A 24,606-nucleotide genomic window follows, 5' to 3' on the forward strand; every position below is an offset into this window, starting at 1 on the left:
CATTGTCATCCAAACAGCTCAATCATTTTCAAACAAATTCATTCTCTCCTCCTCTCATCCCTCCTCGAAATCTCTGCTCTGCTGCGTTTGCTTTCCCTGAGAAGCAGGACTCAGCGATTTCCTCTACCAACACCCCACATGTAACAATAGGCGCCTTTTTTTTGTCACAAATGGAGGATTTTGTTGATGACTGTCACGTCGAGATTGACCATGAGTACGAGTTCGACGCCTCTCAGTTCTTCGATTTCACCAGGACCGAGGTTGATTCTGAGATTCAGGAGGTTGAGCGCTGGTTCCAAATTTCTGGAGATTATCCCAATTCTCGTCAGTTTCTATCCCTTCTCCGACTTTGATTTTTGTGAGATTGACGATTCAATTGATCTCGATCGTTTTGATTGTCTATTCACTTGTGGTATTTTTGTTATTTGGGTGAGGATCCAGCTTTTATCGTGGAATTGAATATAGGCAAAATACTCTCTGTGCCCAGCTCCTGTAACTCATCAAAACCTAAAAAAGTATGCAGCAGTTCGGATACTGATAGCAGGCATGGGCTTCCCCCTTCTAAAAAGAATGCCAAAGGTAAAATAGGAGGGCTGTCCATTTCTCTCAATGTGTGTTTTGCTATTGCTGCTGATCATCAATTGATTTAGTTTTAGCATGATTGCAATGATGAAATTTAGATTTGAGCTTTCTTGTAACTATGTGGTGTGCTCTTGATTGTTCTTGGTTCATTTTTCAGTCATACGAAAACAAACATTATTGCTTAATTTGGTCTCTAAAGCATATATGACTTTCTGGGTCATTTTTCAATTTATATTAGTCTGATACGTATTGCAGACTTATAATTCAATAGGAAAACTTGTGTTCGTTTAGGGAAGCAATTTCCTGAAAGAAGCTGGTTCTCAAATCTTGTACTATCTCATTGTCATGTTTATTCGCAATATCACAAGCATCTGTTCAAACTTTAGCAAACTGGATATTAAGCTCATGGTATTTGTGATCCATATGGACTAAAAGAATTATCTCTTTCCCAAGTTTCCTTTCGGTTCAACCCATTTGTTATGCCTGATTTTCCTTCAAAAGTCATGGATTATTAACTCCTACTAGCGAATTGCTTCCCCAAAGGAGAAAAAGTTGGATGCATGATGTCAGTTACACTAGCTTTCATTTGGGTTTAAGATCAGACTCCCTCTTTTTTATGTGAACACTCTGGGAATTTCGTTTAATGCAGAATTTTGTGCTCGGTTTAATTAGTTGTTACCAATATGTTCTTGTTATGTTCACTAGTTTCTATCAGCTTCTTTCGGTATGTGTAATTGTTTCTTTTTCACATGTATTGATCTCTTGTATTCTATGTTTCTCTTCAGTAAAAGGCCATCTTGCGGTTGAGGATGCAGCAAAGCCGAAACCCAAGGCTTCTCATAATTTATCTCAAACGCGGAGTGCAAACTTTATGGAACCTACAGCTAGCCATTTGGCAAAGAAAAATGCAGTACTGCATGACAAGCAACAATCCAGCAACCATTTCACAAGGTTTAACTTTCATTCTAAGAATTGGGGATAGACAATTTTGTTTGTGTCATTCTTGCTCTCCCACTGCCAAAAGTTATTGTTCCATGTAGTTGAATCTTTATACTGAAGTACTAATGTTCTCATTTTGATTATGTGTATTTTCTTGTCTCTCATATACCAGGTTCCAGAGAATGGGGACCATGCAGGACGAGAAAATAAATTTAATTGGATATCAAAATCATGCAACGAAGCGACAAAAGCTTGAGACTGGGTTCTTGAACAACGTAATAATTCATACATTATATGTCACAGAGGATTAAGTTTTTAAAGTGAGCCGACCCTTTTGTATGCGTAATATGAACATAACAATGATATCCCATTATTTCAAGAGCCAAAGTCGAATAACTATTAGTAGTGTTTGGATAAAATAAGAGTTTGTACTTCGAATGAAAAGAATGGTTCCATTATTTGGAATTTTTTGCAAGTTTTGTCAATTTCTACTATGACTAATTATATGTCACTTACTAGTTACTATGCTATTTTGATTTAAAGAGGTGGTTGGGGATTGGTATGTGAATAATGTGTTATGTTGGGGTCCTAGATGAGGTACAAGTTCTCATTGTCTCATAAATCATCAAAGTATTGTTGCATATAGAATTTTGTTAACTGGATACTAACTCTGATGCTGTTTTATGTCATACTTCTTTTTGATGCAAAGGTTAATGTTCCAAGAGAACCGCAGCGGGGAACACTGCTCAGATCACAAAGGCAAAGGTATATGCAACTTTTTCTCAGACAGTTTTTGTACATCTCATCAATGTAGACTTCCAATGTGTTAATGAAGTTTCCTGTGCTCATGGATCTCAGGTCCAAGAACAGTTCTGCTTCAAGCACAACCGAAAGCCAGGAAAGCAAGGGTCCCTTTAAAGCTCAAAATCATTCACACAGAAAAGTTAGTATTTGCCGTAAACCAGATTTCTCTGATCCTTTTTGGCTTTCATTGTGTTTACATATAAAAACTTTTCACATTATCATCCATTTTCCCTTTTTTTGTAGATTTTGCAGTCTCGTTCTTTACCCCCACTAAGAAAGAGCAAGACACCACTTACAGAGTTTCAAGTAACTTATGCTTTCCTGCTGCATTAACTTATTTTTTTATTTTAGTTTTGCATCCCCAAGTAAATTATGATTTCTAGGAAGAAGAAAGAAAAACAAAAGAAACTCCCTCGGTAATTCAATGAGGTGTTTAATCTATTGCGTTTTGGCATCTGAGTTTGCTTTTATGTCGTCAATTCCAGGAATTTAACTTCAAAACTAGGGAGAGGGCCAATCACCATTCATCAGCTAAGGTAAGTCATATCATTGATACCTCAAAATCAAAGCAGTGTCTGACTCTTGAGTTAATTGATAAGTTTCAAACAAATTTTACTAGTATTTACATTGAAATCAGCATCCAATCCAAACAATGAAATTTACTATTACAACATACAAATATAGTAGTAGTACAATTAAGAAACGGTACTTACCAACATGAAAGTGATTAAGAATTTACAGAATGTGGCATGTTCAAGTTTCTACTCTTGACATTTACTCTAAGAGGGGACAAATTAACAGTAAAATATCAGCCATTATATTTACTTGTATTCAATAATAATAGGCTTCATTTTTTTGCAGGAAAACACATCAAAAAACCAGGAAAGTCCTCTCACAGAGGAGTTCAACAAGGTAGAATATTTGTTGCCGGTGTATCTATCACCTCTCTCTCTCTCTCTCATCCCTTACCTTTCCAGCTCTCTCTGGGACCAAAGTCGAAGAGAACGTGTCAGTCGGATAGTTCATCCTTGGCCAGCTCCAAGACAAGTCCCACATTCTCGGTGAGCTCCAAGACAAGTCCAAAAACTACGTAAACGAGATATGATAATGTTGTACTACGAAGTAGTAATATGTTTGGGCTTTAAATACAGGGTACGAGTCGAAGTAGCCATGGTTCTATTCAGCCAGAGTTGTGGGTAAGATCTAGATATAGCATCTTATAAGCTTTATGTGATGATATAATTTACGATATGCTGATCATCAGAGATTTAAAAAAATGCAGACATGTCAGCAGAGACCTAATCAGCATTGTGGAGCTCGTGCAATGCCTCATCAACCCAACATCACTAGGTAACTGTCTTTACTTAATAAACTAAATTGTGTTGCGTTTTGTAAAAATATGATCACCTTCAAAATATACAAAAAGCCTGACTTCTCAATATACTTTTCTCCAAAAATATTACCGAATGCCGATTTTCCACTGTATCTATCGCTTTTGGCAGGCTCAAGCTCCCCATGCTAATCTAATTTTAAAATTGGATATGGTACAACATTTACATGTAGGACTACCGCTTGATAAATTTTAAATATAAAAGAAAAACTGTGTTATTTAGCTTATCTTTTGAAAAAATATAGCACTTGTTTTGGATATCTTGAAGATCACAGTATTTTTGTAAAACAGATTTGAAATGAACTATTTCGAATTTCATGCCCTCTAAATCTCCAATATAAAAGATTATATTCGAAACCCCTTAGCCCTTATTGGTATCTAAGTATAACAGACGCATTTTCGATTTTTTTTTGTTTTTGTTTTTGTTTTTGTTTTTGTTTTTGGTACAGTTGTATTCTAATTGATTGACAAATTTTCTCTGTTATCATTATTAATTTATTTCGGTTTTTACTTCTAATTTGATCGGGATCATATTAGTAATTATTTTGCACATTTAATTGACTTGGTGTTTGGACAAAATTGGAAATTCAGACTTCACTCGATATTTAAGTCTATGTTATGTACAATTTTTTTTAACTTAATGTTATTGACCATTTAATCCTAGATCTTCAAGTAAATATTGCACTAACTTGAATAGAAATATACAAAAAATTAGGAATTTAATTAAAGAATTTATAATCAAATAGTTCCATTCAACAACTCAAAATTTAGAGATGGCTTGCTTTAGCTTTCCTTGGGGATGGTTTCCTTAACAATCAGCAAATTGGGGTTACAACGATATAAATTTATTGTTCTTCGAAAGAATTAATGTTTCATCATTCAATACAAATATAATAGTTTAGTTTAAGTTTTATTTATTAGCCAACACTTGGTCTTTCAAATTACGTGTCATTTCGTAGACTCGTTTGAATGTTTACGATTGTTTGACATAGGCGTTACGCTAAATATAACTAAAAATATATACTACTGATTTTTAAAATGATGTATGTTAAATAAAAATGTTGTAATGACTAATGCATGTTTGATTTAATCTAGAGCTACTTGTAACTTGTTCATTATTTTGTTTGAAATCCTGACTTCAGCGCTGAACTCTTTGCAGAAGCTTGGATATTCGCTGAAATTACACAAGAGGTTTTTACTACCGATGCCGGTGGGTGGCTATGCTAAATTCCGTAAAAAAAAATTACTCCAACTTTTTTTGGCAAGATATTTTTTCTGATAAAATCAGAAGTAAATGTAATATACGGTCAAATAGAACTCATGTTTTCTATCAGTAACCAATTCACAAGAGCGTACCAAGATCTTTACTTTTTTTTAAAGATTAAAAACGAATTAAAAAGAACAACAGAAAAAATGTCACCATGTTCTTTGAACTCTGTAGTCAGCTTTATTCATATCAAATCAAGGTAAATTGATATATACACCCTTCCAGGCGTGAAGGGTCACAAGCGTGACTGAATTTAGAATTTATGGAACTTTTTGACTGGAAATGTGATTTTTGAAAAATAGTAAGTGGCATTTTTTTGGGGAAATATTTAGTGTACAAGTGAAAGAATATATCTAATGCATGTGCGCCCGCGCATAATATTGTTGTGTGTTCTTATGTTTGGTATGTTAGTATATGCACTATTACAAATTGGTGAATTAATAGCGAAAAAAGATAAATTTATATTGATTAATTTTTTTCCAATTCCATTTTTCGGTGCTATTTAATGTTTCTACCTCTTTGACTCATCATTGGTCCATGTATTTACTGAAAATCACCATATGATGCAATATGTATATGAGATGTTTCTATAATTAATTGATGATGCAGGGCGGCTGACCCTTCTCTCCTCAGTGAGATAAGATATGTTCATGACAATACAAATGCAAATGAAACTTATAACATAAATGTATCATATGATATACATGAATACTATGTCCCAGCGAGATTCTATCCCCGCTCTGATACCACCTAAACTGTCACACCTCAACCCCTCTGACGTATACTCTTTTAATAAATAAATCCCTTATCATAAAAGCAATCAATACACGTGTCTAATTCATAGAACACTCATATTATATAAGTTCAAACCAACACTTATCCAATACATATTTCAAAATATCCTGTAAAGTAGTGGAACCCTCTCACCACTCTATATCCTATACATTTATCTACATGCAAAAAGATGAGGAGGAGAAGGTTGCCAATATGCGTCAGCCACCGAACCTGATAACACGTGGAGTTCCTATGACCCATGTCAGTCAAAACTTTACTGCTACCTTATTCCTGAAAAATTTAGTGGTTTATATGAGGCACAACTCAGTATATATAAATTCCACCTTCAATCTCACATGATACAAACATCAAGCATATTCTTTTATCAATACATATAATCAGAAACAATATATATATATATATATATATATATATATATATATATAGGGATGTATTCATTTCCTTTTCCTATATTTCCTCCTTTTTCCTTCTTAATATCAGCCATTAGATTAGAGAAATGGACGGTCAAGATCAACATTGGGTAATTAATCCCGTGTTGCATTATTTGTCCTATTTTGTGCATTATGAGGGTACAATAGTAATCTAATAATGGCTGGAAACCGCTACGAATAATGCACCACATGGTCACGAGTAATGCATATAATTGACTATATAATGCACAATATGTGAACTGCAATGCATACGAATAAGATGTACCATGTTATGATGTTTGGACACACGTTTCTTGTTTCCCCTAAGGGTTTAATAAGCTTAGGGGCTAGGGTATAGTACGTAGACACGTATGTAATCTTCACATGGTAACGAGTAATGGATATAATTGACTATATAATGCACAATTTGTGAACTGCAATGCATACGAACAAGATGTGCTATGTTATGATGTTTGACACACGTTTCTTGTTTCCCCTAAGGGTTTAATAAGCTTAGGGGCTAGGGTATAGTATGTACGCATTAATAACAAATTATAAAACGATACGAATAATTCACCAAATTGTCACGAGTAATGGATGTTATTAACTATATAATGCACAATATGTGAATTGCAATGTATCCGAATAAGATGTACCATGTTATGATGTTTGACACACGTTTCTTGTTTCCCCTAAGGGTTTAATAAGCTTAGGGGCTAGGGTATAGTGCGTAGACATTACTAAATGCACGTATGTAATCTTCAATCCGTTGATTAACCCATATACACAATACCTCTAATAATGCATAATATACTGAGATAATGACAATTAACAGCTACATAATGCACTACCTAAACCAAATAATGCACATACGTATATTCCAATAACAACAATTTGTTAGTAATGTCTACGTACTATACCCTAGCCCCTAAGCTTATTAAACCCTTAGGGGAAACAAGAAACGTGTGTCAAACATCATAACATGGTACATCTTATTCGTATGCATTGCAGTTCACATATTGTGCATTATATAGTTAATAACATCCATTACTCGTGACAATTTGGTGAATTATTCGTATCGTTTTATAATTTGTTTTTAATGCGTACGTACTATACCCTAGCCCCTAAGCTTATTAAACCCTTAGGGGAAACAAGAAACGTGTGTCAAACATCATAACATAGCACATCTTGTTCGTATGCATTGCAGTTCACAAATTGTGCATTATATAGTCAATTATATCCATTACTCGTTACCATGTGAAGATTACATACGTGTCTACGTACTATACCCTAGCCCCTAAGCTTATTAAACCCTTAGGGGAAACAAGAAACGTGTGTCCAAACATCATAACATGGTACATCTTATTCGTATGCATTGCAGTTCACATATTGTGCATTATATAGTCAATTATATGCATTACTCGTGACCATGTGGTGCATTATTCGCAGATACCAAAATGTGACAGTACTTTTCCGTCAAATGTCAATAATAACCCTGTAATGCATACAACCACCTTCTATAATGCAACACGGAACCAGTTTTATAGAATCAATCTGATCCGTTGATGCCTTAGATCTAACGCGTAATATTAGGAAGGAAAAAGGATCTAAGATGTGAAAAGGAGAATAACGCTCCCCTATATATATATATAACATAATTTAAAAACAAACCATTTCACATTCATATGCATATGCCACTCTATTCAGTTTATTATTCTGTAACAGTCAAGTCTGGTATCTGCCCGAGATTCCTCTATGACCCGAAGGTCTCTCTGTAATTGGACTCATAGGTCCCTCTGTATTTGACCCGAAGGTCCCTCTGTAATTGGACTCATAGGTCCTTTGTATTTGACCCGAAGGCCTCTTTGTAATTGGACTCATAGGTCCCTCTAAAATTTCAGATCCAGTACAAGGCTGTCACAGATCATCTTTAATCACATGATTCATATACTTTCAATACCATATGTAAAACATCAATTACATATTTCTATCATATAATTCATTTACAACATTATATCCATTGCACCAATCACATATCCATATCATATTCCACCATCTATATCAAATAATTCATAATCATATCAATTTCACAATATATAATCCAATAATTCACTCCAATTCAACATATAACAATCAACCACATAACACATGTAAAACTAAAAGTGTGATTTATACACACCTTATCACGATAGGTAATCTGGTCGAACACTAGCTCTTGATTCCCGATCTACATTCCTTGATCCTTCGGACTATTTTTCTGCCTTCCGACTCCAACTCTTGATTTATATCCCTTGATCCGAAACTTTTCTCTTTACTTCTATTTTTCCTCTAAACTTTCTCAAACCCCTTTCTTTTTTTTCAAATGATAAATTATATAGTATATATTTGTACATAAATATGTACGTCGGCTACTTTGCCGACTCATACTAATTAAATGAATGTTATAAGTACAAGTGTCATGTTCTTTTGCTAACTATGCAACACGCCACCTACATAAATAATAATATAAGAGCGTAGTACAATATACTATCAAAATGTACATAAACAATTTATTTAATGCATGTAACTTTCTATCCAAATACATGCATAGATATTATATTTATAAGTACGTATGTAAGTATTAGTACTATATGGTACACAAACACATGCACACATATTTAAATAATTATGTCATATATATACACTAATTTAATTATACAGTATATACACGTCCCTTTTAACAATTCTCGTAAATCAAAACTATCCATATATTCGACTATATTGAGTCGTCATAACAATGAATATATTCTCTATGACACATTTAATATCTATGTAGTAAAAATGACAATTTAATATGCAATGACAATATAATATGATAATATGCAAAATAATACATGTTTCGGGTTAGGAATGTCACAAAGGGTTTTAAAAATTATTAAGAAAAGTAGGTGGAAAAAAGTGAGTCACATTTATATTAATTTTAAATGAAATGTGAGTTAAATGAATTAGTAGAATGTGAGACAATAACTATCAAACTTCTAAACTTATGTAATAAAAAATATAGTAATAAGTACGGAGTTGAGACAATTCGAAATTCTCAATTTTTGATAATTTTAAAATCACAAGGTGTGGGACAACCTCTCTATCTATTACTCCTTTCGTTTCTGAAAATTTGTCATTTATTTCTATTTTCGTCTATCCTTAAAAATTTGTCACCTTTCACTTTTACCATTTTTTATAATGGACTCACATTCCACCAACTTATTCTCACTCACATTTTATTATAAAACTAATATATAAAAGTAGGACTCATGTGTCACTAATTTTTTCGACCTACTTTAAATGGTGACAAAATATAAGGGATGGAAGGAGTACATATCTGGTTTTCTTTCCTTATTTATAGAGTAAGTATTGGTTAGGTTTAGATAAAGAAAAGGATATCTGAACATGTCTTGTCCTAATAAACTTATTTAATTAAATTTAACTCTTTCAAATTAAAGTCTTTTAAGAATATTAATCTGATTTACTGTTCAAATTCAGATTACTTAGAGCATCCACAATGGCGAGCTGCAGCTCGTCCATCCGTCCGTGCCAGCGGCACGGAGACGCTGTCCGCCGCTACGCTCGCGCCGCTGGCACGACGCTGCTCGATGCATCGAGCACGTCCGTGCCAGCGAGCAGGTGACGTGGCATTCGGTGATTGGCCAACGGCATGGCCGTTGGCAATTTGATTTTTTTAAAAAAACAATCGGTTTTTAATTAAAAAAACTGATTAAAAATTAAAAAAAAATATTTTTTCACTTCCCAAAAAATTATATCTGTTTTCTACCCACTTTTAATTTATATTTCAATTTTTTCCCCCCAAAAATACACATTTTCATCTATAAATACCCTCACTTTCACACCCAAAAATTCACACCACACTACACAATTCTCATCTACATTCTCTCATTTCCATTCTCAATCTTTCTTCCACTCCTACAACATAACAATGTCCAGCCACGACGATCACCCCCCGGGCTCCCACGGTTGGAACCCTGATTGGTTCGGTTCACAACTGTTTCCTAGTCCGGAAACAGAATATTCGGCCCCTCCTCAAACCCAAAGTTCGGGAGTTCCGGGTGGCTACCGGCCTTACCCGATCGACGACCAAGATGCCCCCGAAGGGCAATACGGGTGGACACCCGAGCCTAGAGCGAGGTCGAGCGGCCCCTCCCAAACTCCGACTCCTCCTACTCGCGGTGTCCGTACACCGTACACTCCGGCGGAGATGGAGCAATTGTTCATGGCGTTCTTGTCAATCTTCGAAGATCCGGAGGTTGGCATGAACCAATCCGGCGATCATTATTGGTGGCACATCTGTCGCCGGTACAATGAAAACCGGCCGGCAGGAACAATCGAGCGCAACGAGAGTATGGTGCGCAACGCCATATACAGAGCCAGCGAAGAAATCCAAAAGTTCCAGGGGTATTACCTCCAGGAAGAGCGGTCGGCAGGGAGCGGCCGGAGCGAGGTCGACATAATCAGTTCCGCCTTGTCGATCTACCAATCCATGAACTACAAGTCGTTCAAGTACCTCAACATTTGGCAGGAGACGCGGTCGCATCCGAAGTATAGGGGAGACGTAACATCCTCCTCTAGCGGCTCCTCCAAACGGTCAAGGCCGATATCCCTATCCGACGCCGGCTCCGAAGACGTGGCTAGCCAACTTGCCGGAGCTAACTTGGGTAGCCCCGACGCCGGCCCGAGCGGTTCCCAACGCCGACCGCAAGGAAGGAAGGAGACAGCGGCCAACCGTCGTCGCGCCGCGACTCCATCCGGCGATGCTCCTGAACCCGTTCCCGTTCCCTATGCGCCACCTCCACACCCCACCAACTCGTTGTGGGGGACTTTGGCCCAACTCAATATGGCCGATAGGTCAACTATGACCCCCGCGCAACTTTGATCGCATGAGGCCATGATATTTGGCCTCCAAAAACAATTGGGGGTAGTGCCGCCGGATGAATAGTCTTCCACGGGGGTATTTTTAGCCTTTAATTTTGTAATTTTTTATTTTTAGGAGTTTAATTATGTAATTTTTAATTTGTAGGAGTTTAATTATGTAATTTTAATTTTTAGGATTTTAATTATGTATTTTTTATTTTTTAGGATTTTAATTATGTAATTTTTAATTTTTAATGTATTTTGTAATATTATTCCGGGTATTTTTAATGTATTTTAATTTTATGGAAATATTTTTATTTAAATTGAATAATGGAATGGTGGGACCCTTGTGCTCGTCCTTGCGGAAGAGCACGAATGTGGGTATTATGCTCTTGCCTAAGAGCAGACAGAAAAAATGGGGTCGGGCCCACATCCGTGCTCGTTGGCAAGAGCACGGTTGTGGATGCTTTTAATTCATTTGCTTACCCACAACACCTGAAACGTCTTCTTTTGCATGAAAAGAAGAGTAGATGATATTCTTTTGGAATAAAAATAAAAGTTATATACTTCCTCATTTCCCAAAAAATTGACAATTTTTTTTCATTTTAGGTTATCCATCAAAATTAAACAAGTCTAAATAAGGAAAGTTTTGAACAAACACACACCATTAGAGCATCAGCAATGGCGCCCGTCCCGGCGGAATTCTGACCGGCGTGCCGGAATTCTGCGGCGGATGTCCGCCATTGTTCATGGTATGCACGGATACGGAATTCCGCCGAGGACACCGCAGTTCTGCGGCGTTACGCAGAATTCCGTCGCGACGGGCGTGCGGACGTCCGCGCGGAAATCTCGTTATTGCATTTAATTGTGGGAAGTCCTTCGGGAAGTCCTTGGGGATGTCCGCCACTGTGCAGTGGGAAGTCCTTATGACGTGGCAGTGCAGTGGGAAGTCCGTATGACGTGGCAGGAGGTGTTTTTAGGAATTCCACGGGGAATTCCGCCTGGAATTCCGTGCCACTATTGATGCTCTTAATAATATGGACCCACAATCCAATAACACTACTTTCACTACCTTTTCTCTTCTCTCTTACTCCCTCCGTTCCATGTTAATAGAGTCATTTTTCTATTTAGGTAAATTTCAAGTTAATTGAGTCATTTATACTTTTGGCAAAAAGTTATTCTTCCTTTTACTTTATTATCTCTTCATCTCTCTTACTTTATTCACCATCCATTTAACACACTATTATTAAACTCTGTGCCGAAAAGAAATGTCTATATTAATAAGGAACGAGAGGAGTGCTTTTTCCTCTCTCGCTCTCTTACTTTACCAATTCCACATTAAAACCTGTGTCCTATACAACTTTGTCAATATTTGGAGGACGAAGGGCACTAATTATTAGAAGAAAGAAATTTGATAAGAGTTACTCCATTCGTCCCTTATAATTTGTCACTATTTGACTTGACACGAATTTTAAGAAATATAGTAATAGAAAGTGAGTTGAAAAAGTTAGAGGCATGTGACTCCTGCTTTTATATATTAGTTTTATAATAAAATGTGAGTGAGATTGAGTTAGTGGAATGTGTGGTCCATTACCAAATATAGTAAAAGTGAAAGACGACAAATTTTAGGGACAGACGAAAATGAAAATAAGTGATAAATTTTCAGGGACGGAGGGAGTAAATTGTTAATATATGAAGTTCGTAAAAAATATGGAGTAGTATATTTGGAAGTTGGACGGATGAATTATTTACGTGACATCTAATAAATAAACAACATTACAATTTATATGAAGCAATATTAGAGTTAAATTTTTATTGGCTGCATAATCAACAAGTCAATAGTTTTACAATTTATAGGTGGATTTTAGAGCTGGTATGCAAAAGCAGAATTTGACAAAAATTTAGAAATTTACAGTAGAATACTTCTTTTTATAATATGTATTGACCAACAATATATTTGTACAATTCAATAGACTAACATAGTATTTTCCAGCTCGTAATAAGGGACCATAAGCTCTCTGAACGGGCGGAAGGGGGCGACCAGCAAAATATTCGAATATCCGATCCCAACAAATCCAAATTTAAAATATGATTCAAGTTTCTTTGGATTTCAGTTTGATTTGAATTAAATTTTTGGCAAATTTTGATTTTTCATTTATATTTGTTCATATGTATAGAAACTGAAAACTTGAATATAATTTTAATATACATACCTAAAACAAACTCTACATGTGTTGGTTAGGGGCTTAGTTATAAAAAATTAATTTTTGATTTTTTATGATATTTAGCTATTATGAAGATTATACTTGTTTGGATATGTTAATTAGTAGATAAAATAAACTCTCCTTCAACCGCTAATAAATATTCCAATTTTGACTGATACGGGTTTTAAAAAATTGTTTGACTTTATGAAATGAAATGGGAAAAAAATTAGTGGAAGGTGGATCCTACTTTTATATATTGATTGTGCAATAAAATGTGAATGAAATGAGTTAGTGGAATGAAGAGACCACTTACCAAAAAAGTAAAAGTGAAATGAGGCATTTATTAGCAGACGGGAGAAAAAAAGGATATTTAACGGCGAATGGAGGGAGCACTATACTTTTATGTACATTATAGAAAATTAAATATATTTGTGCAAGTTAGATTTTGTAGGGTTTAATTTTTTTTTTAAGATTTTATGGATATATTTGTTCAAATTAGATCGAACCAATGTTTTAAAAACTGGACCGGACCGGCCGGTTCGACCGGTCGGACCGCGAACCGGTAGGTAGTCCGGTCTGGTTCACCCCTTTAAAACACCGCTGCATTGAACCGCCGTGAACCGGTGGAACCGGCCGGTCGAACCGGTTGGACCGTGAACCGGAAACCGGTTTTCTATTTTTTTTTCAAAATTTTTTAAAATTTATTGTTGGTAGAGGTTGAACTCGTGACCTCTCTTCTAGTTAAGAAGACCTCTACCACTCCACCACATGGGCTCATTGAACAATTTAAAAATTAAATATTTTTATACATTAACCATTAATTTTATCTACAAAAACTAATAATTAATTTTAATTTTATTATTCTTTAATATAATTGTTAATTATAATATATAATTATCATCTTTTATATTATAATGATGCTCTACTTACCACCTATATTATTATTAGTACCATATAAGATTCATTATTTACTATAAATAAATTTTTTATATTACATACTTAATTTATATACCCTAGCTATTGACATTAATGAATAATTTTATCTAAATTAATTAATAAGTACTTAATTCGTATTTAATTATATATTATTTTATGAAATAAATTTTCTTAAATTAATATAAACATTATCTATTTTAATACATGAAATATTAAATTTTTTATCTAGACTAACTAATATTAAATATATATATCTGAATATATTTACTAAATTTTAATATTATTTATATTTATACATCTAATTATCTATAAGGTTTAATGTTTTGTGATATATTATTAATTGTAAATCATTTACTAAATTTAATATATTTTTATATATATTTGCAATAGTAAAACGGTTAGACCGGTGGTTCGACCGGTTGGACCGATTGAACCGTGAACAAGTAACGTCGCCGGTTCGCTTGCCGGTCCGGTTTTTAAAACATTGGATCGAACCAAAAATTGAATGATCACCGCTAATGACACCCCTACCCCACAATCTGCCAGTTACAACCAAACATCTTATCTATGTAACCTGTAACAACTATACAAGTTGTCTGATGTCCAAATTAAAATAATGTTAAAAATTGAATAAAAAGATCATTCTACTTGGTGTGTCTAGATGATTAATATTTTCTCAAGAGGAAGTAGCTAGGCAGAGAAGGACCCAGGTGGGGTCGGCCGACCCCACCGCGGGTCCATGAATGCCACCGGAATATACTAGAATTCGTCGGCCGATCCCGCAACATCGACCCAACGGCCAACGCCTCCACGAAAGATAAACGAAAAAGTGTTGAAAACTGAGATTTAGATAAATAGAGAGAGAGAAGAGATATACAACTAAATTATCGATATGGATTAAAATTGAGAGGAGAGATCGATGAAATTTTTTGAAATAAAGAGAGCTGTACCAAGATAACTCTGCATAGAAATGTGGTGATGAAGATGCATTGTAGTTTGTGCAATATTATTGTATGGTGAATTCTTCAAAATGAAATGGGACTTTATTAGGTACTTATTTTAGTAGATACTAAAAGAATTGTAATGCATTTTTTTCAAAAATATTACTAGTATTTAAATATTATCTATATTTTTAAATAATTATTATTTAAATATTATACTCCATACATTAAGTATCTAGTATATTCGACCCACGAGTTATATATCCTAGTCCGTCATTGTAGCTAAGAAACAATTTAAGACTATCTATCTTTGTTACTTAACAAAAATAGAGAGAGGAGAGAGAAGAGACTACAAAAATACTGAAATAGTGATGCTGAGTGTAATCATAAATGAAATAAGGCGAAATAGAAATAAATAGTTTAGATACAATACAAAAAAGTAAGAAAATAGCAAAAAAATCCAAAAACATTAACCCTAATTTATTTGTCTTCTATTTTTGGTATATTATAAATTAGTCAAATAAATATTTTTATAATCTAACTAATCCTATTTGCTTAGCGAAAATCATGTACTATTTTACTAATATATTGCATTTTAAATAAAATAATAATAATACAGAATAATAATAGTACTCCATCTATAACATTGTGAACCAAGAATCTACGGGCTAAGACCATCCGCAGTGGTGAGCAGCATGCTCACCGCCGTCCTTGCTGCTGGCAAGGACAGAGCTCGTCCGTTGATGCGCCCTGCCGCTGGCAGGGTGGTGCTCTTAGCTAAGAGCACGTCCGTGCCAGCGGCAAGAGCACGAGGTGGCGACGTGGCAGCTTCTGATTGGCCCGTTGATTTATCATTTTTTATTATTATTTTTTTAATAAAATTGAAAAAATCTGAAAAATTCAAAATTAATAAAAAAAATATTTTCTCACTTCCTTATAATATATATCCATTTTTTCCACACTTTTAATTTATTTTTTTTTCATTATTTTTACCCCAAAATTCATACTTTCATCTATAAATACTCTCATTTCAAACACAAAAAATGACACTATACTAAACAACTCTCTAAATCTCAATTTTTATGAGTTTAATTATGTAATTTTTAATTTTTAGGAGTTTAATTATGTAATTTTTAATTTTTAGGATTTTAATTATGTAATTTTTAATTTTTAGGATTTTAATTATGTAATTTTTAATTTTATTTGTAATTTGTAATATTTATTGTGGTTTTTAAATGAATTTTAATATTATGGAAATGTTTTTGTTTAATTGAATTTTATATTAATTGTGCTCGTCCTTGCGGAAGAGCACAGTTGTGGGTACTGTGCTCTTGCCAGAGAGCAGGCATGAATAGTACCGCCCGGGCCCACAACCGTGCCGCTGGCAAGAGCACGGTTGTGGATGCTCTAATGATTAATTAAACAATTGGGCTTTAGGCCCACACAAATAAAATCGTGGCAATACAAAATCTAGCTACCGTACATCCACGCCTATAAATTCATTCACATCCCAGTAATTATAGGCCCAAACATAAATGCCCCAACCTTTTTAATTCCCAGCGAAACACACCAATCTACAACAGCCGCCGCCTCAGCCAGTTCGTCGACTCCCCCGCCGCCGAGCTATCTGTTCTACTCTGCTTGAACTCAACCACATAGCCCTAATTTTCTGTTCATAAGGTCAATTTTTCTTAATTGATGTTGCACCTTCTTCTTCCCAATTCAGCCGACTGTAAGAGTGGCCTGCAAGTTTTCTCATTTATCCTGATTTCGAATTTATGTATCTAAAAATTAGAATGATAAGATTTATGAGATATTGATGTTTGATATATTGTTTGTTTTTATTAATTGCGAAGTATTGGAAATTAATAGTCCCTCTTAGAGGAAACGTGGCAACGTTCCCCAAAACTCTGCTTTTATGTTTAGTATAGATTACCGCCGGTGCTGTTGCAGTTGCAGTTGCTATCATCGAGTTTTTTGTTTCTAAGTAAATTACTTTATGGAATCAGGAAGATTTATAATTGGGATACTGTAGCTTGTCGGCCCAAATTCTTGCCTAAACACCTACAAGGCACACCTTTTGTCCATGCCATGTCTAATTAACCACAGGCTATATATTGTGTGGTCATGAGAATCAGATGAACTGCATGCCATAATCCCCTGTTTAGCTAACACTTTTGGGGGTCTCTGCAGCCTAAATTTCTTAATTATCATGTAGCATTCTGATATGTTTTATGAATTAGGAAATGCATGATGCAAGTAGAGTTCAGGTATATACAAAAATTGTAGGTATGAATATTGTGATTGCTGATTTGTAGTTTGCATCTGTTATATGTGGAGGTTCATATGTTTGATATTAAAGACATAATATTGACTTTACGTTAGTCACATTGCTAAGAAAGTTACATTGCTAAGAAATGAGGATTCAAAATTCACTCTGTTAATTTCTCTCCATCTTAACCCAGGCTCAAACACTTTTTTCAGATGGCAACTCACGAGGCTGATGGAAATTCCATTTCTCCATCTCGTATAGAATCATCTGAACTAGCAGCCATGCAGGAGAAAGCTCACAAGGGTTCTTCAAGTTCTGGACCCAAGGTATTTTGATGTACCATTAACTCATTTTGTTGGAACATCTACTTTCTGTTTTAATTTTAATTGCATGCTGCAAGTGCCCCTTTAAATGTGATATTTTTGCTTGATGGTTTATCTTACTAGTTTGAAGATATATTTTTCTGGGTTTGTTTATTGAACTTTTCCCATATTGTGGATTTCGGAGGTTTTATATACTTAATGTTGGTGACTGATCGGAGAAGTTTCTCAATTCACCCCAGAATGGGACAGGCTAGTAGGTCTGCTTTTATTTATGACAAATAAATTATTTCAATGCCAGCTATATTCAGCATTTTTGGCCGCTAGGTTTTTGATATTCCATATAAAATCATACTTGTCTCGAGAATGCTTGTTTCTCTATGATGCTTTGAAAACTAGAATGACAGTTGATAATCTTTTTCAGACAACTGGAGTTTGCCAAAAGACTAGATTAGTTTATAGCAGTGGAGGGAAAAGAAAAGTTTAATATGAGAAAAATATTTAATTTTGGAAGCCATTAGGAGATCCACGCATCCATGTATTTCCATGTCACATATGGAAAGTTACAAAAAAAATTTGTTACATCTTGTTGTGCTGTTTCTTTTTATTCATTGGAAAGATCAGGTGGAGAGTGAACTTCTCAGTTTGTCTGTTTTTAATATGTTGCCTAGTGTTACATTTATTAAACTTCACTTTTTGCAGCATGAATCTCGTGAACATGCAAGAGATAGGGAGAGGGAGTCTAAAAGCAGAGACAGGGAGAGGGAAAGAGGTAGTAGAGACAAAGATAGAGACAGGGAAAAAGAGAGGAATAGGGATCGGGAAAGGGAGAGGGGTAGAGACAGAGACGGGGAAAGGGAACGGGATAAGGATCGTGATCGACATCACCGAGATCGCCACAGAGATCGAAGTGAGAGAAGGGAGAGGACCAGAGATAAGGGTGATGAGGATGACTACTACCGAAGCAGAGACTATGACAGGTGAGATAAGTGCAACTTTCTATATCTTTCTACCAACAGTGGTAATTTATTAGTTACTGGTAAGGACTTAAAGTAAAATATTCTAAACTCAGACGGAAAGATTATGATAAAGATAGGGAAGAAAGGCACCGACACAGATCCAGGTCTCGTTCAAGGGCTAAATCTGAGCACAGATCAAGATCGCGTTCCCGTTCACGTTCTAAAAGGTAATTTGTGATGCTGCTCTTCTCTTGTTCTTTATCTTTTAGGACTTTCAGATCTGAAAGTGCCTCTCTACGCAGTGCTTCAAAATGCAAAGGAAATCCATCAAATTTGCAGAATGCTTATTTCTTAATTTCGAACTTTACATTGAGAAAAAAAAAGTACTACTACCTCCATCCCACCCTAAGTGGAACATTTCCTTTTTGGCACAAGATTTTATGTAGTGTTGTTTTGTGAGTTAAGTGGAGAGATGATAAAGTAAGAGTGAGAAAAAGTAGAGAGAATGGCATTTCTATTTTAAGAAATGTGTCATTTAGGGTGGGATTCCTAAAAAGGAAAATGTGTCACTTAGGGTGGTACGGAGAGAGTGTTAAATTACTCTGATTTTACTATTTTATCTTTTGCTGATTGAGGAAAAAAATCGTAGAATACCGTGTCATTGGTAGTAATACCGTGTCATTGGTAGTAATACACATTGTGTTTGATGCTTATAGTAAAATTTGTCAAGTAAACGTAAAAGATTTCATGCATTTAACAGATAGCATTGGCCACACTTAATTTGTCTTTGGAGAAAAATGAAAACAATTATAGTATTAGCAGACAAGGTTGAAGGCTTTAGTTACACATAGCTGGCTTAAACGTCGTTGTTGCATGGATATGCTATGATTGCATTATACTCATTTAGAACTCTCAGTAGCCTATATTCGTTATTTAGAGTATGTCATTGACCTGACATGCTACTGGTGTATATTGTTTGAAATTAGTTATTCTTCCGAGCAGTATTTTGGGAGATTTTTAAAGTGATTATGTTTGTGTTTCTTAACTCTTTCTAGATAAGGCAGCTCCACCAGAATTGTTTTTTACTAATATGAACTCTGCTTCTACGTCATATCTGCTGCCCTTCTATAATACCTGAATTAATTAATTTTGGTTCAATTACTCATGAAAGTTATGTTATTGGTCTAAATCGAACTATTGCTCCCACATGTTTTGCTTGTAACTGGCATTAATATTGTACTCTACAGCAAAAGGATGAGTGGTTTTGACATGGCTCCTGCTACCTTGCTTCCAAATACTGCTGCTGCTGTAGCAGGTACAGCCAAACACTTATTCTACAATTTTATTGATGATAACTATTGTATTTTCTTTTTTGTGATTTAGTGTGGAATGGTCGTACCAATAAAATGGTTTCATTTTGGTAAGCGTACTCGGTCCTTCAATTGCACACCACAATTTGGAGTAGTAGTCCCTAAAATTGACAGTTCACTTTGTTGTTATTTAATTATTTGCTTGGTGATGGAACTGAGAGAGTTTTGGTTTCTTGTTGTGTTTGTGTTTGTTTGTTTGTTTTGTATGTGCTATGTAATGTTCTAAGAAGGCAATGTTGGGCCACTAGCCCCACTGTGCTGACAATGGGCATGAGCCGACTTCTGTAGCTTTTATGTACAAGGAAGAATGATTACAGGTCTTGTCCATCTCTAACCAGGATTGCATGTCTGGTAGCTTTTACAGAATTATAATAGATGTTAGAGTTCTTTTGTAAATCGATAGCCTGTATCAGAACATAATCATGGAAAAGTATATATTAACTAATATAAACTCTGGCACCTGTAACTTTAGAATAGACTGCCTTTTTATGTTTGATGTAACTTGATGTTGCATTCACAGGTCAGCTTCCTGGAGCCACCCCCACAATTCCTGGAATGTTCCCCAGTATGTTACCATTGCCAGGAGGACAGGTTCTCTTACTTTTACCTCTAGCATTCGTTGTAGCTCACTAGCTCTTTAATATAGCTTCTAAAGACGTATCTTAAATCTGATTGCAGTTTGGAGCCCTCCCTGTTATGCCAGTGCAGGCAATGACTCAGCAGGTCTCTTTATATTGCTTTATGTATTGTGTTAATTCTGAATACGTAAATATGAGAAGTTCTTAATGAAATTTTGTTTTGTCAGGCCACCAGGCATGCTCGCAGGGTCTATGTTGGTGGTCTTCCGCCAACTGCTAATGAACAGGTGATACTGAGTTCTATCTCAATTTTTCTCCATAGTTTTCGTATTGTATCCGTTACTAAATATGGCACTAGTTAGATGGCTTAATGCCTAATATTTTCTATTTTAGTCTAACCCTATTGCAACCAGTTTATGAATGTTATGATTCTTCCCATGCTGTTATTTGCAAGTGCATGGAGTGGTTCTGTTGATACATCATATCCACAGTTTTCTTTGAAATTAGAGGGCTACATTTTCAATCTTTAAAACAAAGTCCTGTCGTTCTCACGGCCTTTGCTGTTAATCCCTGAGTTGTCTATTTCTTTTCTTGCTCATATGTATTTTATTTCAATGTTCTGTATGATCAGCTAAGCATTTCATTTTCATGTTCTCCTTGTGCAGTCTGTGGCAACGTTCTTTAGTCATGTTATGTCAGCAATTGGAGGAAATACTGCTGGTCCAGGTAACATCTCTACACTGTTAGTAAATCCTTTGGTCACCCATGTATCTATGAGAGAGTTTATCAATCATTCATACCGTTCCTTTTCATTATTCAGGAGATGCCGTGGTAAATGTTTACATTAACCATGAAAAGAAATTTGCTTTTGTGGAGATGAGATCAGTTGAAGAGGCTAGCAATGCAATGGCTTTAGATGGCATTATTTTTGAGGTAGCAACTCATCTAACTGCTTGTGGAAATTAAAGTTTACTTGATTCTGAGTTGGTTATTGTTTGTTCTGAAATGACAATTGCATCATTTGGTAGTATGCTTTTGAAAGTAATTTCTGCTTTATTATTCAGGGTGCCCCAGTTAAAGTTAGAAGACCGAGTGACTATAACCCCTCGCTTGCTGCCACTCTGGGCCCCAGTCAACCTAATCCCAATCTGAATCTTGCAGCTGTTGGGTTAACACCAGGATCTGCTGGGGGGCTTGAAGGCCCTGACCGCATATTTGTTGGTGGATTGCCGTATTATTTCACAGAATCGCAAATCAGGGAGCTGCTCGAATCCTTTGGACCACTTCGGGGTTTTGATCTGGTTAAAGATAGAGAAACAGGGAACTCCAAAGGCTATGCATTTTGTGTTTACCAGGACTTATCTGTTACAGATATTGCTTGTGCAGCTCTTAATGGGATAAAGATGGGTGATAAAACGCTCACTGTTAGGCGTGCTAATCAAGGTACAACACAGCCTAAACCTGAGCAGGAGAGCGTGCTATTACATGCGCAACAACAAATTGCATTACAGGTAATGATACTCATGATCTCTGATATCCTTGTGTTCTTATCATGATCCTCAAGGCTGTTGATTTCAAATGTGAGTCTGACTGGTGCAGTTGTTGAAACTTGAAATGGTGTCATTTCTTTTTGCAGAGGCTCATGTTAGCACCCAATATTGAACCGATTACAAAGGTTGTTTGCTTAACAAATGTGGTTACCCCCGATGAGCTCATGAATGATGATGATTATGAAGATATACTCGAAGACATGAGAACTGAATGTGGGAAGTTTGGTTAGTAATCTTAGCTCCTCTGCTTCTAAATTTACCTTTTCTCTATTTTGTCAGTCTTTAATTATGTTTTTGTGGGCTGTCCTCGCCTTTTGCATTTTTTTGCAACTCCTTGCTCTGCTACAAGGAACATTCTACACACACGTACACCCTACTTTGTAGCACCAAATGCTGCTGATATACATTATTTAGTTATTAAAACGATGGTTCTGACTTTTGGAATAAAAAAATTTTCAGGTATGTTGGTGAACTTAGTAATTCCTCGTCCCGTTGCTGGTGTAGAAAATGCACCAGGTGTAGGGAAGGTTAGTTGTTAAGCATCCTTTGATTCCACTAGAAGAGATGTATATATTAGGCTGCAATCATATATTGTGTTGAGTCTTACTTATAATAATTGTAACTGGTGATGTATAGGTGTATTTGGAATACGCGGACACTGAAAGTGCCGTAAAAGCTCGGCAAGGACTGAATGGAAGGAAATTCGGTGGAAATGAGGTTGTTGCAGTTTTCTACCCAGAAGAGAAGTTTTCGGAGGGAGATTACAGCGGATAGTTCCCTCTTGTAGGAAGTCAACTTACTTGGATTTGAAGTATGATCTATTGCATAGGCCTCTTGTGATTATGTTCTGCGCTTCTAGAACTATGTCTGTGGGGTATGGTGTTATGATTTTTATAGGATGTTTCCTAGTCTACTCTTGCTACCTTGTTTCTTATATCCACTGAGACTCTATTTCTTCAAAGTTGCTTAACAATTAATAGAACTTCATTGTCCATGATAAATAGTTTTATTTGGTTTCGTCTGTCAAAATTAGTTCTATTTTTATTTATATAAATTTTTGCATCATTTTTTCTCTTATTTTACTGATTGTGTATTAGAACTCTAATCACCACAAATTTGAAATGGGAGTCAGATTCGTCAGATGAAGATGAGAGTGTGTACGCCATGGTCACCATGAGGCTCCCTAGTTTAAGGCACAGTTGAGATAGTCTTCGGCGGAAGAGTAAACATTACAGGGGCGAACCTAGCCTCGCGACAAGGGACACGAACTGTGGCAAAACCCTCCCCATAGGTTGGAATCGAAGGGGCATAAGATAGGAGCAGATTGGTCCACTATATACTATTCAAACCTCATAATTTCAAATAACAAATTTTAGACATCGGTAATCCAGAATAACTATACATTATTCACAAAAAAATATACTCCCCCCTCTTAAAAAATAGTTTCATCATTTTGTGTTGTCCCACAATTCTAAATATGGAAAGTTTTTAACTACACAATTCATTAATACGCTAATAGGAGTACTACTTTCACTATCTTTTTCCCCTTTGTCTTACTTTTTCTCATCTATCTCCCTTTGTCTTACTTTTTCTCATCTATCTCCTACTTTATCATTTGCACATTAAAACTCGTGTCATTTACAAGTTTGTCAATTTTTTAAGGACGGATGAGAATATTAAAATAACTAAATATTAGTAAACTAATTCGAAGTTTGACTAACTAAAAAATGGGATAATAGTCTTTAAATTATGAAATTTAGCAAATTTTGATCCGTCATGACCTTTGAAATTATAAAAAAAAAAATTCATTTTTTTTAATTATCACATCCATTCCCGTGGCGGCCCTACGTGGGCGCATGAGGGAGGTCCTTGGAACCCCCAATAGTTTGTGTTTTTACTACTCCATCTACTACTTCATTCGTCCTGAAAAATATGAACTTTCTTATTAGTCCGTCCTTAAAAAATATGAACTTTCTAATTTTAGAATAGTTAAACAACACATTACTTTTACATATCATTTTATTTACAACTTATATCATTACACTACACTTCTAATGATGCGGAGTCCACTTTCAACTAACAAAACTTACACCACTCTTTATCTCTCTCTTTTACTTTATCAATTACTCTCTCTGTCCCACTTTAGAAGTCTCGGTCACTTTTATGCACTCGTTTCATAAAAATGATACTCCTTCCGTTTCATAGTAGTGGAGGCATTTCTTTCCGGCACGGAGATTAAGAAAATGATATGTAATTAATTAAATAAAAAGATACTCCATCCGTCCCATAAAAATATGGGCAATGGGTATGGTACGGGAATTAAGACAAAATTGATAAAGTAAGAGAGATGAGGATGATGATAATGGTAGTTAAAGTAGTGTTAGTGG

At 35.4% G+C, this 24,606-nt stretch overlaps 2 protein-coding genes across 4 annotated transcripts; both read left to right on the plus strand.

The window, feature by feature from the left end:
• Positions 1-5: 5 nt before the first annotated feature.
• LOC121811689 (protein TPX2-like) lies at positions 6-5,139 on the plus strand. 2 transcript variants are annotated; one of them, XM_042212589.1, is made up of 13 exons: positions 6-324; positions 442-579; positions 1,368-1,533; positions 1,694-1,796; positions 2,231-2,286; positions 2,380-2,464; positions 2,569-2,631; positions 2,811-2,861; positions 3,187-3,237; positions 3,303-3,386; positions 3,477-3,521; positions 3,608-3,675; positions 4,875-5,139. In XM_042212589.1, the coding sequence occupies exons 1-13, from the start codon at positions 171-173 to the stop codon at positions 4,891-4,893; spliced, it is 1,083 nt and encodes a 360-aa protein (XP_042068523.1). In that variant the 5' UTR covers positions 6-170; the 3' UTR covers positions 4,894-5,139. The 2 variants fall into 2 exon arrangements, with proteins under 2 accessions (XP_042068523.1, XP_042068524.1); XM_042212590.1 differs by having other exon boundaries at positions 3,321-3,386.
• An 11,552-nt stretch (positions 5,140-16,691) lies between these two features.
• On the plus strand, positions 16,692-23,220 carry LOC121741743 (splicing factor U2af large subunit B-like). 2 transcript variants are annotated; one of them, XM_042134629.1, is made up of 14 exons: positions 16,692-16,850; positions 17,636-17,768; positions 18,465-18,742; positions 18,835-18,948; positions 19,969-20,036; positions 20,612-20,682; positions 20,770-20,814; positions 20,897-20,956; positions 21,335-21,395; positions 21,490-21,602; positions 21,734-22,180; positions 22,306-22,444; positions 22,679-22,746; positions 22,856-23,220. In XM_042134629.1, the coding sequence occupies exons 2-14, from the start codon at positions 17,655-17,657 to the stop codon at positions 22,991-22,993; spliced, it is 1,716 nt and encodes a 571-aa protein (XP_041990563.1). In that variant the 5' UTR covers positions 16,692-16,850; positions 17,636-17,654; the 3' UTR covers positions 22,994-23,220. The 2 variants fall into 2 exon arrangements, with proteins under 2 accessions (XP_041990563.1, XP_041990562.1); XM_042134628.1 differs by having other exon boundaries at positions 17,655-17,768.
• The last annotated feature ends 1,386 nt before the right edge of the window (positions 23,221-24,606 follow it).

This window comes from Salvia splendens, chromosome 7 (assembly GCF_004379255.2).
Source record: "Salvia splendens isolate huo1 chromosome 7, SspV2, whole genome shotgun sequence".
Lineage (NCBI taxonomy): Eukaryota > Viridiplantae > Streptophyta > Magnoliopsida > Lamiales > Lamiaceae > Salvia > Salvia splendens.

What these genes read in the sequence shown, in the direction of transcription:
- LOC121811689 (XM_042212589.1), top strand. Translation starts at nt 171, where the DNA reads ATGGAGGATTTTGTTGATGACTGTCACGTCGAGATTGACCATGAGTAC. An exon ending in TCCAGCAACCATTTCACAAG is followed by an intron (nt 1,534 to 1,693) that starts GTTTAACTTTCA and finishes CTCATATACCAG; the next exon opens with GTTCCAGAGAATGGGGACCA. An exon ending in AGACTGGGTTCTTGAACAAC is followed by an intron (nt 1,797 to 2,230) that starts GTAATAATTCAT and finishes TTTGATGCAAAG; the next exon opens with GTTAATGTTCCAAGAGAACC.
- LOC121741743 (XM_042134629.1), top strand. Translation starts at nt 17,655, where the DNA reads ATGGCAACTCACGAGGCTGATGGAAATTCCATTTCTCCATCTCGTATA. An exon ending in TACTGCTGCTGCTGTAGCAG is followed by an intron (nt 20,037 to 20,611) that starts GTACAGCCAAAC and finishes TTGCATTCACAG; the next exon opens with GTCAGCTTCCTGGAGCCACC. An exon ending in AACAACAAATTGCATTACAG is followed by an intron (nt 22,181 to 22,305) that starts GTAATGATACTC and finishes TTCTTTTTGCAG; the next exon opens with AGGCTCATGTTAGCACCCAA.